Source organism: Borostomias antarcticus (assembly GCF_949987555.1).
Source record: "Borostomias antarcticus genome assembly, chromosome: 19".
In the NCBI taxonomy this organism is placed as follows: domain Eukaryota; kingdom Metazoa; phylum Chordata; class Actinopteri; order Stomiiformes; family Stomiidae; genus Borostomias; species Borostomias antarcticus.
The window spans coordinates 21,635,131-21,650,130 of NC_140252.1; the positions used below are offsets into that span (position 1 = coordinate 21,635,131).

Sequence of the window (15,000 nt, forward strand, 5' to 3'; positions counted from 1 at the left end):
CTCCATGCTGCCCTGACCAGGATCAACAATCCCTCTCCATGCTGCCCTGACCAGGATCACATCCCTCTCCATGCTAGCGTGACCAGGAGGATCACATCCCTCTCATGCTAGCGTGACCAGGGTGATCACATCCCTCTCCATGCTAGCGTGACCAGGATGATCACATCCCTCTCCATGACCAGGAGGATCACATCCCTCTCCACGCTGGCGTGACCAGGAGGATCACATCCCTTCTCCATGCTAGCGTGACCAGGAGGACTGATCCTAGCGCTGATGAGGGAGGAGCAGCTTTTATTCACCACACTTTTTTCGCTAAAAGTGGGTGGAAACAATTTGAGAGATGAAAAAAAAACCTGCATTGCAGAACCAATCCAGCGTCTTTAGGGCGGTTCTTCCTAACGGGGCCGTGAATGTTTTGATTTGATTCTCCACTCCAGTTTGTTTGGAGGACATTATTTCCACTAAGGCGGGTCTTTCACCCTAATGGAGATGTAGGCAGTGGTTCTGATTGGTAGTGTCTATTGGAGATGTAGGGAGTGAGTGGTTCTGATTGGTTGCGTCGGCGCTGATCTGCCTGGCATGGCGAGATCACTCCTATGCGATCTTGATGCGCCACCACAACGCAAACAACAGATGTGTTGTGTTGCTGTAGCAGCAGAGTACAGGGGGGAGATAGCATCTCCACTCTGCCGCAGAGGCTGACTGCTGATGGGGGAAACCGGACCGTGGGCTCGGGGCTGTTTGTGGTGCTGGAGGGGCCGTCCCACCACCCTGCTCCCACCGGGGGCATCGGGTTCCCGGATCACGGAAATGGATATCGCCGATTATGAGGCTGAAGAAGTCCAGATTCCCTTTCCTGCCCACCCCCCCCCCCCCCCTCCACTACGGCCTAGACCCCCCCCCCCCTCCACTACGGCCTAGACCCCCCCCCCCCTCCACTACGGCCTAGACCCCCCCCCCCCCCCCTCCACTACGGCCTAGACTCCCCCCCTCCACTACGGCCTAGACCCCCCCCCCCCCCCCTCCACTACGGCCTAGACCCCCCCCCCCCTCCCTCCACTACGGCCTAGACCCCCCCTCCCTCCACTACGGCCTAGACCCCCCCCCCTCCACTACGGCCTAGACCCCCCCCCTCCACTACGGCCTAGACCCCCCCCCCCCCCCCCCTCCACTACGGCCTAGACCCCCCCCCCCCCTCCCTCCACTACGGCCTAGACCCCCCCTCCCTCCACTACGGCCTAGACCCCCCTCCCCCACTACGGCCTAGACCCCCCCTCCCCCCACTACGGCCTAGACCCCCCCCCCTCCACTACGGCCTAGACCCCCCTCCCCCACTACGGCCTAGACCCCCCCCCCTCCACTACGGCCTAGACCCCCCTCCCTTCACTACGGCCTAGACCCCCCCTCCCCCACTACGGCCTAGACCCCCCCCCCCCCCTCCACTACGGCCTAGACCCCCCCCCCCCCTCCACTACGGCCTAGACCCCCCCCCCCCCCTCCACTACGGCCTAGACTCCCCCCCTCCACTACGGCCTAGACCCCCCCCCCCCCCTCCACTACGGCCTAGACCCCCCCCCCCCCTCCCTCCACTACGGCCTAGACCCCCCCTCCCTCCACTACGGCCTAGACCCCCCCCCCTCCACTACGGCCTAGACCCCCCCCCTCCACTACGGCCTAGACCCCCCCCCTCCACTACGGCCTAGACCCCCCCCCCCCGCCCCCCCTCCACTACGGCCTAGACCCCCCCCCCCCCCTCCCTCCACTACGGCCTAGACCCCCCTCCCCCACTACGGCCTAGACCCCCCCTCCCCCCACTACGGCCTAGACCCCCCCTCCCCCACTACGGCCTAGACCCCCCTCCCTTCACTACGGCCTAGACCCCCCCTCCCTCCACTACGGCCTAGACCCCCCCCCCCTCCACTACGGCCTAGACCCCCCCCCTCCACTACGGCCTAGACCCCCCCCCTCCACTACGGCCTAGACCCCCCCCCCCGCCCCCCCTCCACTACGGCCTAGACCCCCCCCCCCCCCTCCCTCCACTACGGCCTAGACCCCCCTCCCCCACTACGGCCTAGACCCCCCCCTCCCCCCACTACGGCCTAGACCCCCCTCCCCCACTACGGCCTAGACCCCCCCCCTCCACTACGGCCTAGACCCCCCTCCCTTCACTACGGCCTAGACCCCCCCCCCCCCCCCCCACACACTACGGCCTAAACCCCCCCCCTCCACTACGGCCTAGACCCCCCCCCCCTGACTCTCCGCTGGGAGGAGGACAGGATCTTGTCTTCAGGGAGCTGACCCAACGGTGAGCAGGAGGAGTTATCGCTACGTCAGTCTCTCCGACACCGAATCCTATAATTAAAGTGCAGCGAGTGCTCTTTGTCAACGCAGCAGGGGGGGCTGATCGACTGGCGCCCGGAGCGCCGGCATCACTTTTCACGCTTCCGCCTCGCGGCCGGGGGCTCGGGGGAGTGGGCGGAGCTTAAACCCAAAAGGCTGAGTGGGCAGAAAGGGTTAACTGGGCAGAACAGATCCACACGCTAGGATGGAGCTTCAAGGACAAAGCCCTGCCCAGACTGACTGGTTGATAAAGGGCTTGAGAAGGACCAGGGTGGTGGAGCAGCAGCAGCGCGGGAGGTAGAGCAGCCGTCTGGGAATCAGAAGGTTCCCGGTTCGATTTCCGATCCCAGCTCCTCCCTCAGTGTGCCCAGTGAGCAGGCTGGTACAGTACCTTGCATAGCAGCTGCCGCCATTGGGGTGTGAATGTGCGTGTGAATGAGTGAGCTTGTTGTGTTGGAGTTCTGGAGAATTTTAGGACTTTTCCTACGTTAAATGCAATCATTGAAAGTGGCTTTGGATAAAAGCTTCAGCTAAATGACTAATGTAATGTAAAATGTAATGTGAAAGAGAGGCAACGGTATAGCACTTTGGATAAAAATGCTACATAAGTGCAGTCCGTTGAGTACTGAGCGTAGATGGAGACCAGGATGTGGGTCAGCCGGTCCTCGTTGGGGCTCGGTCTCTCTGGCTCGGCTCACTGCTCTACTGGTCTCTCTGGCTCGGCTCACTGCTCTACTGGTCCATCTCACTGGGCTGATCTCACTAAGCATTCTTGAAGGTAGGGATGCACCATATATCAGCAATCATATCGGTGTCAGCCCTGTTAGAATCGGTTCGATGTGCAAATCAGGGCCGATGTGAACAACCGATAATTATTTCTGTCTAGCTGCTGTTGTGTGTTTTTTTGAGGAAACAATGTGGTAAATCTATGATTAATCGGCTTTTCCAAATGTTTTGGAAAAAAACACTATTGTTATTAAACACACTGTTTCCATGTGTTTTTCAGTATGTATAACATTTGATTATCATAGGAACTCGTTTTTATACAGATCATATCGACATGGGTAAATATGGGTTATCAGCCATGACAGCAGTGTTAATATGTTATGGGTATCAGCCATGTTCATATCAGTGCTTCCCTGCGTGAACGAGCCTCATCTTCCTTCTTCTCTCTGCTCTCATATTAAATACCCACAGCATCCTGAGTCGCAGGGTAAAAAGCAGAGTCAAAGGTCAAACACACACACAGGGTCAAAGGTTAACACACACACAGGGTCAAAGGTTAACACACACACAGGGTCAAAGGTCAAACACACACACAGGGTCAAAGGTCAAACACACACACAGGGTCAAAGGTAAACACACACACAGGGTCAAAGGTCAAACACACACACAGGGTCAAAGGTAAACACACACACAGGGTCAAAGGTTAACACACACACAGGGTCAAAGGTTAACACACACACACAGGGTGACTGCTGGCAAATAAATACGCCAAACACCCACAGCGAGGTCAGTAATTACATCCATCCAATCAAAAGAGTCTAATAAGAGTTCATCTGCCCGGCGACAAGCAACCGGGAGAGCATAACACAACAATAGCACATGGGTGAGGAGACGGGACGCAAGTTCAGTATCTAACCCTAACCCTGACCCTGACCCTAACCCAGCCCAACGTTTCCTCCAGGTTCAGTATCTAACCCTAACCCTGACCCTGACCCTGACCCTGACCCTGACCCTGACCCTAACCCTAACCCTAACCCTGCCCAACGTTTCCTCCAGGTTCAGTATCTAACCCAGCCCAGCGTTTCCTCCAGGTTCAGTATCTAACCCAGCCCAACGTTTCCTCCAGGTTCAGTATCTCACGCTGCAGCTCCTCCAGGTTTGAGAGAAGACCCTGAGGACCGTGCCCGGCTGCTCTTAAAGGCGTAGTCAGCGTTTCCCCTCTAAATCCAGCCCTGCTTGGCCTCATTCACTCCTGCTAGCGCGCAGCGGTCCCACTACCATGACTAATCTGCTAGACTAAAGGAACGCAGGCTGTTCTCAAACTGACTTCCGTACCCGCGGCCCGTCAGTGGGAGGACGGGACAGACGCTGTTCTGACTACATCTACCACCACGCACCTCTCACCATGGCAACCAACTGCTTCCACAAGTTATCTTTTTGTCATCTCGATCATCTTTATCAGACAGAATATTCCCAGGTGCCGGTGGAGGGTTAGGGTTAGGGAACATTCCCAGGTGGAGGGTTAGGGTTAGGGAACATACAGGTGGAGGGTTAGGGTTAGGGTTGGGGAACATTCCCAGGTTAGGGTTGGGGAACATTCCCAGGTGGAGGGTTAGGGTTAGGGAACATTCCCAGGTGGAGGGTTAGGGTTGGGGAACATTCCCAGGTGGAGGGTTAGGGTTAGGGAACATTCCCAGGTGGAGGGTTAGGGTTGGGGAACATTCCCAGGTGGAGGGTTAGGGTTAGGGAACATTCCCAGGTGCCGGTGGAGGGTTAGGGTTAGGGAACATTCCCAGGTGCCGGTGGAGGGTTAGGGTTAGGGAACATTCCCAGGTGGAGGGTGAGGGTTGGGGAACATTCCCAGGTGGAGGGTGAGGGTTAGGGAACATTCCCAGGTGGAGGGTGAGGGTTAGGGAACATTCCCAGGTGCAGGTGGAGGGTTAGGGTTAGGGAACATTCCCAGGTGGAGGGTTAGGGTTGGGGAACATTCCCAGGTGGAGGGTGAGGGTTGGGGAACATTCCCAGGTGGAGGGTGAGGGTTGGGGAACATTCCCAGGTGGAGGGTGAGGGTTAGGGAACATTCCCAGGTGGAGGGTTAGGGTTGGGGAACATTCCCAGGTGGAGGGTTAGGGTTGGGGAACATTCCCAGGTGGAGGGTTAGGGTTAGGGAACATTCCCAGGTGGAGGGTTAGGGTTGGGGAACATTCCCAGGTGGAGGGTTAGGGTTGGGGAACATTCCCAGGTGCCGGTGGAGGGTTAGGGTTAGGGAACATTCCCAGGTGCCGGTGGAGGGTTAGGGTTAGGGAACATTCCCAGGTGGAGGGTTAGGGTTAGGGAACATTCCCAGGTGCAGGTGGAGGGTTAGGGTTAGGGAACATTCCCAGGTGGAGGGTGAGGGTTAGGGAACATTCCCAGGTGGAGGGTTAGGGTTAGGGAACATTCCCAGGTGCCGGTGGAGGGTTAGGGAACATTCCCAGGTGCTGGTGGAGGGTTAGGGTTGGGGAACATTCCCAGGTGGAGGGTTAGGGTTAGGGAACATTCCTAGGTGCAGGTGGAGGGTTAGGGAACATTCCCAGGTGCAGGTGGAGGGTTAGGGTTAGGGAACATTCCCAGGTGCCGGTGGAGGGTTAGGGTTAGGGAACATTCCCAGGTGCAGGTGGAGGGTTAGGGTTAGGGAACATTCCCAGGTGCAGGTGGAGGGTTAGGGTTAGGGAACATTCCCAGGTGCCGGTGGAGGGTTAGGGTTAGGGAACATTCCCAGGTGCCGGTGGAGGGTTAGGGTTAGGGAACATTCCCAGGTGGAGGGTGAGGGTTGGGGAACATTCCCAGGTGGAGGGTGAGGGTTAGGGAACATTCCCAGGTGGAGGGTGAGGGTTAGGGAACATTCCCAGGTGCAGGTGGAGGGTTAGGGTTAGGGAACATTCCCAGGTGGAGGGTTAGGGTTAGGGTTGGGGAACATTCCCAGGTGGAGGGTGAGGGTTAGGGAACATTCCCAGGTGCTGGTGGAGGGTTAGGGTTGGGGAACATTCCCAGGTGGAGGGTTAGGGTTGGGGAACATTCCCAGGTGGAGGGTTAGGGTTAGGGTTAGGGAACATTCCCAGGTGGAGGGTTAGGGTTGGGGAACATTCCCAGGTGGAGGGTTAGGGTTAGGGTTAGGGAACATTCCCAGGTGGAGGGTTAGGGTTGGGGAACATTCCCAGGTGGAGGGTTAGGGTTGGGGAACATTCCCAGGTGGAGGGTTAGGGTTAGGGAACATTCCCAGGTGGAGGGTTAGGGTTGGGGAACATTCCCAGGTGGAGGGTTAGGGTTGGGGAACATTCCCAGGTGGAGGGTTAGGGTTAGGGAACATTCCCAGGTGGAGGGTTAGGGTTAGGGAACATTCCCAGGTGGAGGGTTAGGGTTGGGGAACATTCCCAGGTGGAGGGTTAGGGTTGGGGAACATTCCCAGGTGGAGGGTTAGGGTTAGGGAACATTCCCAGGTGGAGGGTTAGGGTTAGGGAACATTCCCAGGTGGAGGGTTAGGGTTAGGGAACATTCCCAGGTGGAGGGTTAGGGTTAGGGAACATTCCCAGGTGGAGGGTTAGGGTTGGGGAACATTCCCAGGTGAGCTGGACGACCACGGCTCCACACAGAAACACAGAAATAAAGCAGCGCCAAGGACACAGTGGGCGTTGAACAAATGTGATCTCTGAATCTCATTTCACATTTCTGAATCTCATTTCCCGTGGTGCCTCATCTTGAACATGACAAACGAACCTCCTCGACTTGAACAGACAGGAGATCAAACGGTAGGAAACAAGAACCAACAGACCTGGGCCGAGGTTACAGCTCAGTATGGGTTCTACTGCGCTCAGTGTGGGTTCTACTGCGCTCAGTGTGGGTTCTCCTGCGCTCAGTGTGGGTTCTATTGCGCTCAGTGTGGGTTCTACTGCGCTCAGTGTGGGTTCTCCTGCGCTCAGTGTGGGTTCTCCTGCGCTCAGTGTGGGTTCTATTGTGCTCAGTGTGGGTTCTACTGCGCTCAGTGTGGGTTCTACTGCGCTCAGTGTGGGTTCTACTGCGCTCAGTGTGGGTTCTACTGCGCTCAGTGTGGGTTCTACTGCGCTCAGTGTGGGTTCTACTGTGCTCAGTGTGGGTTCTACTGCGCTCAGTGTGGGTTCTACTGCGCTCAGTGTGGGTTCTACTGCGCTCAGTGTGGGTTCTCCTGCGTTCAGTGTGGGTTCTACTGCGGGCCATCGTGCGTTCTCCCCCAGGACGGAGGTCCGTCAGCCCAGAGCCAGAACCACAGCTGCCCCTCCCGCTCCTCCTACAGGCCCAGCCTGGACGGCCCAAAGTGAAATCAGGGTCACTGATGCAGCTCCACGCTCACCATGTCTAAACTGCAGCTGCTCTATAAATAGCTCTGGTGCGTTGGTTGTCTGACTGGCTGCTTGCATCACCGTAGCCCTGCATCTCCACACAGACAGAGCATCACCGTAGCTCCCTGCATCTCCACACAGACAGAGCATCACCGTAGCTCCCTGCATCTCCACACAGACAGAGCATCACCGTAGCTCCCTGCATCTCCACACAGACAGAGCATCACCGTAGCCCTGCATCCTCACACAGGCAGAGCATCACCGTAGCATCTCCACACAGACAGAGCATCACCGTAGCCCCTGCATCTCCACACAGACAGAGCATCACCGTAGCTCCCTGCATCTCCACACAGACAGAGCATCACCGTAGCCCCTGCATCTCCACACAGACAGAGCATCACCGTAGCTCCCTGCATCTCCACACAGACAGAGACCAGGTCACAGTGTGAAAGGGGGCGGCTCGTTGTGACCTGTGTTCAGAATTATGTAGGCGGAAGAAAACATCTCTGCTACTATGAGCATGTTCTAGTGGAGGAGGCAGCAGCTCAGGGGGGGGAGGGGCTCTGGGAATTGGAAGCTCCTCCCACCAGCGGCAGAGCCAGTGTGTTGAAGTCACGGCCGCCATTGGTGGGGTGTGAATGAGAGGCCACTGTTTGCTTTGAATAGAAGCGCTATATACGGTCTGTAAGTGCGCTCCATTCACCATTTGACCGTTTACTAGTAGAATAAATGGGAAACAAGGTTCAAAAAGGCTCCATTTTACTATTGAGGATTAATCTCCCGGACTCAGAGCTCCTCCCCTGTGAGCTGCATCCTTCAAGTCTTTGCAGCAGCTCGTGTTTCTAGTTGTGCTCAGTTCATGTCTCAACCTGCAAGTGCACCAACCTGTCCTGGAGGAACCTGCCAACCCATCAGTGTGGGCTGACCTGGCCAACTACCAAATCACGGGTTTGATTCCTGAAACTCATACGACACCTAGCGGGAGAGGGGAGTAATGCAACCAACCATGCCTGGCAGCCATCCTGATCACGTGAGCTCAGATTGTGTTTCTCTCCCCGGATGGCGGAGCCAGGCTAGTCATGATGTCCCCTGAAACCCAGGCTAGTCATGATGTCCCCTGAAACCCAGGCTACCATGATGTCCCCTGAAACACACACACCATGCTGATATTTACCTTTCTTTACAAGCGTCTCATCGGAAGGTTCTTCCAGCTTCAGGGTTTGGACGAGGCTCTCGGGGCTGATTTGAGTTCCAGCAAAGATCCCGCATGGAAACGAGCTCTGCGCCTGTTATTAAAAGAGCATCTGTTATTAAAGAGCATCTGTTATTAAAGAGCATCTGTTATTAGAAGAGCATCTGTTATTAAAGAGCATCTGTTATTAAAGAGCATCTGTTATTAAAGAGCATCTGTTATTAAAGAGCATCTGTTATTAAAGAGCATCTGTTATTAAAGAGCATCTGTTATTAGAAGAGCATCTGTTATTAAAGAGCATCTGTTATTAAAGAGCATCTGTTATTAAAGAGCATCTGTTATTAAAGAGCATCTGTTATTAAAGAGCATCTGTTATTAGAAGAGCATCTGTTATTAAAGAGCATCTGTTATTAAACCAGTAGACCACCCTGAGTCCGATAGATACCCCTGTGTCTGCTGCAGATGTCGTAGCAAATTAGTTAACACACACACACACGCACACACAGACATACAACAGTCCACTTCCGGCCTTCGGCTTGGGTCCAGTACCCCCTTCCCCTCACCCTAACCCGGGTCCGTATCCTCTTCCTACCCCCACCCTACCCCTGACCCCTGCCTCTACCTGGACCCAGGCACACTCACACACACACTGACAGACACCAGTCCTGGGCTCAGATCCCCTTCCCCTCACCCTAACCCGGGTCCGTATCCTCTTCCTACCCCCACCCTACCCCTGACCCCTGCCTCTACCTGGACCCAGGCACACTCACACACACACTGACAGACACCAGTCCTGGGCTCAGATCCCCTTCCCCTCACCCTAACCCGGGTCCGTATCCTTTTCCTACCCCCTCTCTACCCCAACCCCTGCCTCTATCTGGGCCCAGGCGCAGTCACGCACACACAGACATACACCAGTGTTTGCCATGTCTCTCCTATGATGTTATTAGCCTCTCTTACTCTGAAAATGTAATTTAATGTAATGTATTGCTTTATAAATGTTCTTAGCCGGTAGACAAACATACTCCAGGAGCTCGATCACCTTGTTGAGAGGGGTCAGGGAAGAATTTTTACAGCTCACTTATCTGGCCCCCGGGTGATTACTGTTTTTTTGCTTCCCTCTGGAATATGTAGGGGTGGGTCGTATGCCCACCTCCCTTGTTCTCTGTAAAGCGCATTGTGTTGCCTCTGGGTATGAAATGCGCTATACAAATAAAGCTTTGATTGATTGATTGATTGATTGATTGATTGATTGATTGATTGATTGATTGATTGATTGATTGATTGATTAAAGAGCATCCGTCACACCTTGCTCAAGAATATACCTTCAATAAAAATACACTACTTTATAATGTTAGATTGGTCAAATTGTAAACATCTTACAGACCGGTTTGAAGCCAGCTCACCTGAGCAGTCTGTGCGTGTTCATCCTTCCCGTGATTCTTGTTGACATCCTGGGGAAGAGGAGCCGCTTCCAACCTGGCAACCCCCACCCCCGGGCTGAGCCTCACGGCTCCCTGGTGAAGCTTCTGACGAACTCTCTTTATCTTTCCAACCATAATGCCTTTTATGTACTATAATCAGCTGGCAAAACAATTCAGAAATGAGTCATGAGGCTGCCTGAACTATAGCTAACAGACTCTGCATGCGACATCAACGTGGGGCATCTTGTGCTTCGGTGAAGGTACCCGGGCCGCCCTACGGTGCACCGGGATGAGGGTTAGATCACCGTGATTAGGGTTAGATCACCATATTTGCTACATTTGATAAATGTAGTGGTTTTAAATTATCCTGAAACGTATTATAAATAAGGATATCGCAGAGTGTTTCCGAAAGAAACACAACTATGCTTTATTTAGACAGATAGAACAACTTCGGCGCACACACCTCCTTACTGGTTTGGTCTAGCCGTGTGACAGGTCTTCAGACGGGGTTGGAAAACGAGTGCACTCCTTAAACACAGCTGTGTTTGGCCCAAATAAGTCTGGGTACCACAACGGTCCGTGAAAGAATAGTTCCGCTTACTCCACAGTCCCAAAATTATATTTTACACACCTGAACCACTATCCGTGACTGAATAAAATCTCAACAAGCACACAAAATAATAACAACTTGAAACTTTACAAAAATACATTAAAATTGTATTTATTTGTTGTGGCAAATCCTCAGTAATGACTGCTGATATACTACAGTAGGTTGGATATATAATGTATAACAGACACACAGGGTTTGTACAAAAATAGACAATTATTAAACCTGCAGAAAATATTTACATCCTTTACAAAATGATCAAATACAGATGACATAATTTGACCTCGGAGAAATGTGTTTTTTCCGTTCCCCCAATACTGCAGCTCTTAACACTGAGGGGTTGGTGGGTTAGGGTTAGTCGTTAGTAAGTTGTTCTTCAGGGTCACAGACTGGGAACACAATGACAGCAGATGACTGAGGAGAGAGAGGTGAGGGATGGGTGCGTCTGTTGGCATCATAACCCGGGTGAAACCAGAATTCAGAGGGCGCTTGTGATCAACTAACACAGTATAACGCTACATTAAGTGGTCACTTCATGAGGTACACATATCTAGCACTGGGTAGGACCCCCTTTTACCACCAGAAACAGCCGGAGTTCCTGGTGGCATGTAGTCAACAAGCTTCCCTTCTGATGTCATCAGCTGTTGTTCACCGATTGGCTGTTGTTTTGCTTTTATTGTGGGACTAATGTATTGCCTTTTATTTTGATCTTTTATGTGAACTTGGCTACATTGGAAATGAGGGATTACCCTTGATTCTATCTCCGAGTACTAAATAAAGGTTATGAATGAATGAATGATTGAATGAATATGAGCATTTGTGGCTGTTTTTTGTTATTGAATGAGTCTGGCCTGACCTCTGACCTCTCTCACTAACACAGTGGTTATTCACTATTCTCATGAACTCTAGAGACTGTAGCGTGAAAATCCCAGCAGGTTCTGAGATGCTCACCACCACGTCTGGCCCATTCAAACAACAACTAGACCTCTTCACCATGTCTACGTGCTTTATATATTGAGCCACCTGATTGGCTGTTTGGAGGTGCAGGCTATTTGCGTCAGCAAGCAGGTACCTATGAAGTGGATACTGAGTGTATCGTCCAGTTCAATATACAGCAAGACAATGACTCCATGGATTATGGAAAATACTGCTTATAAGCTTGATTAAAATAGTGGCACATTCTGCTCTACAATATTACACAATATCACACAATATTACACCATATCATTCCCCACAACTATAGGCATACTAAACATGTGATACAGTAGAGTTGAAAAAAGCAGGTTCATCACACAAGTCAATAACTTACCATGTGGAATACACACCATAGATATTGTTTGGTTATATATTACCAGTGAAATCCACTCAATCACAATTGTACTTTCTCAAAGCACATGAATAGCATTAATAACATTTGGCTAAGTATATCTTAGAATACATAAAATAAGAGAGCATACTAAATTGAGGAAGTAAAAGTATCCATTCAATAGTTTGTGGGAATCTTGCTCTTAAATGTTGACAGTTGACAGTGTAGGTAGTTTTCTTCTCTCATGTTCAACACATCTTGTAACAGAAAGCAGCAACTTAAACCACCATGTCCAGCCCAACCCAACCCTGACCCTACCCTGACCCTACCCTGACCCTACCCTGACCCTACCCTGACCCTACCCTACCCTGACCCTACCCTGACCCTACCCTGACCCTACCCTGACCCTACCCTACCCTTCACTCCAGCTCTGTGATTCTAACATGCACGAATAAGGAGGAGGGAGGAATACTGGTCCCATCTTTCGACAAGAGGTGGATGTGACGATAGCCTGGAGGGGAAAAAATAACAATAATTTTAATACGAATGGGAAAAATGACAGGAATGAGAAATGACATGTCTCCTAACCAGGAGGGGCCTGGGTGCAGGTGGAGATCTGACCTTGCTGCATGCAGGTGAAAGGTAGAGAATACTGTCCCACAAAGTCATTCCGGGACGTCTTGTCGTAGTCCTCCACCACGAAGCGAACCAGCGCCAGCTCAGGGGCGTGGATCGTGAACCTCAGCGTGTCGTACCACACAGGGTTGAACCCTGAAACCATCAACAATAAACAAGACAGATGTAAACAGTAAACGTGTTGTCCCCCACCCATGATGCATGTTCCCTTGTGATAATGAAGGAGTGGAAACATTATATTTCTTCATGAATATATGAAATGTTTTACGTGCAAAATGTACTTGGCAATGGGAAACATGAACTGTGGCAAGCGCCCCCCGGTGGTGGGCTCAGGTACACGTGTGACAGAGGAACAAGTTAACTAACTAACTAACTAAATAACTTACTAACTAACTAACATACATGGGTCGATCGAAAGTCCGTTCCACCCGATGAAATCATGCCCTCACCTACTTGGAAACCCCTATCCTGTGGATTGAAGTTGTATATATCCCATATTCGCGCTCCTACGGGGCAGACTGGGTGGATACTGTAGCTCACCGTTGTTGTCGATGTATCTGGTCTCTTGCCGGGCCTGGTCCAGAGGCAGGCCGTGGATCTCCACCCGCACCAGCGGATCCACGATGGAGCCCTCCTTGATATTCACTTTAGGAAGCTGCTGCCCGCTGATCACCTTGGAAACACACACACACACACACACACACACACACACACACACACACACACACACACACACACACACACACACACACACACACACACACACACACACACACACACACACACACACACACAGGTAGCAGGGAGAGAGGTTTGTGCTTTGCAGTCAGGGGGGAAGTGGCGTTCAGTTTGGTCGTCCTTCTTACCTGAATGGAGAGACAGAGGGGCTGGTAGCCGGCGCGGCTCTGGGGCGCCTCGGGGTCGAATCTCTTCACAGAACTCCTCATGAAGTCGGGTTTGAGGATGTAGCCGCAGCGCCCGTTCTGACTGAAGAGGGCGTCGTTGAGGTCCATCTCAACCCCTGCAGTCTGGAAATTTAGTGCAACTGAATAAAAAAGATAAGAAAAAGATTCATATTTCAAACAAGGGGAGATTACTACACTCCTGTCAACCAAATTAGCACATTTTGATAATCCTGTAATAATAATTGTGGTGTCTCACCACAAACATGAATATCATATCACATATAAGGCCTCACCTATTTGGCAGGCAGTATTCCACATCTCCTGTGGACTGAAGTTGGACGAGTCTGTTCTCATCCCACTGGGGTACACCCGCGTTAGCTGGCGAGTGTTGTGATGTACAAACTCCGCCCCTGAAGGGAAGAGAGAGGGGAGTCAGCCTCCCTGTCTGCGCTCAGCTCCGCCCCCCTCTTACTGTGTGCTGCCTGTGCTTCTGCTGACGGCCCCAGACAGAGAGGCAGTGATGACGGTGTGAGCCGGTCGGGGATTCAGGGCCCACCTGCCTCTCTCACGTGTTTGCGGGCTTTGGACTCGGTGAAGGAGCAGACCTCGTAGAACCGGGAGTGCATGCGGGAGTGCTTGAAGCTGTTGAAGTGGACGCTCTTGCAGTAGACCACGCAGTCAGAGAGCTCCTTACACAGACGCTGCTTTGATCTCTGAGGGAAAGAGAGGAAAGAAGAGAGTTCACATTCACTCCAGCCTCTGATCATGTGACCAACTAAATGCGCCCGGATTGGAGGATCTCTGCAACCAACCCTTCCACAGGAAGGCCATCTCCATCACAAAAGACACCAGCTACCACCTGACCGGAGAGACGGAAGATGGCTGAGCATCAGGACCGTGAAGGAGAGGTAAATGGTAAATGGACTGCACTTATATAGTGCTTTTCCACCTTAGCGGCACTCAAAGCGCTTTACAATGGCCTCTCATTCACCCATTCACCATAGCTGCCATGCAAGGTGCTAACCTGCTCATTGGGAGCAATTTGGGCTTAGTTGTCTTGCTCAAGGACATTTCGACATGTGGACAGTCAGAGCTGGGATTTGAACCACTGACCCTTCGATCATTGAACGACCCGCTCTACCAACTGAGCTACAGCCGTCCCGTTCCACAACAGCTTCACACACAACAGCTTCCTTCCTGACGCGGTCCGCAAGCTCCACAGCCAACAGCTGCAGTAGACTGACTCTGAAGACCCCCCCCCCAGACAGACCCCCCCACCAGGGTTAATTTCGTTGACGAAAACTATGACGGAAATTATTTGTTAACGACCCTTATTTAGTTATCGTCACAAGCTGATATGTGTGGGGGTTGGCCTCCGCCAGGGCTGCGCTTTGTCACCAATCCTGTTTGTGATTTTCATGGACAGGATATCGAGGCGTAGCCGTGGGGAGGTGGGTTTGCAGTTTGGTGAGCTGGGGATCACGTCGCTGCTATTTGCAGATGATGTGG

The 15,000-nt window shown here is 52.5% G+C and overlaps 2 protein-coding genes across 2 annotated transcripts in view; both read right to left on the reverse strand.

Moving 5' to 3' along the window:
- Positions 1–10,172, reverse strand: part of slx9 (SLX9 ribosome biogenesis factor) — a gene marked incomplete at its 5' end in the record, with an annotated part of 48,316 nt that extends 38,144 nt beyond the window's left edge. The window contains 2 exons of the mRNA XM_084454137.1: positions 8,596–8,707; positions 10,020–10,172. Coding sequence (XP_084310263.1) covers positions 8,596–8,707; positions 10,020–10,172 — 265 coding nt within the window. The remainder of the gene's footprint in view (positions 1–8,595; positions 8,708–10,019) is intronic.
- A 2,197-nt stretch (positions 10,173–12,369) lies between these two features.
- plcd4a (phospholipase C, delta 4a) overlaps positions 12,370–15,000 on the reverse strand; it is a gene marked incomplete at its 3' end in the record, with an annotated part of 14,742 nt that continues 12,111 nt past the window's right edge. Inside the window, exons 10-15 of the mRNA XM_084454136.1 lie at positions 14,048–14,204; positions 13,785–13,901; positions 13,453–13,631; positions 13,127–13,259; positions 12,572–12,721; positions 12,370–12,461 (exon numbers count right to left, since the gene is read on the reverse strand). Of these exons, the coding sequence (XP_084310262.1) occupies positions 12,370–12,461; positions 12,572–12,721; positions 13,127–13,259; positions 13,453–13,631; positions 13,785–13,901; positions 14,048–14,204 (828 nt within the window). The remainder of the gene's footprint in view (positions 12,462–12,571; positions 12,722–13,126; positions 13,260–13,452; positions 13,632–13,784; positions 13,902–14,047; positions 14,205–15,000) is intronic.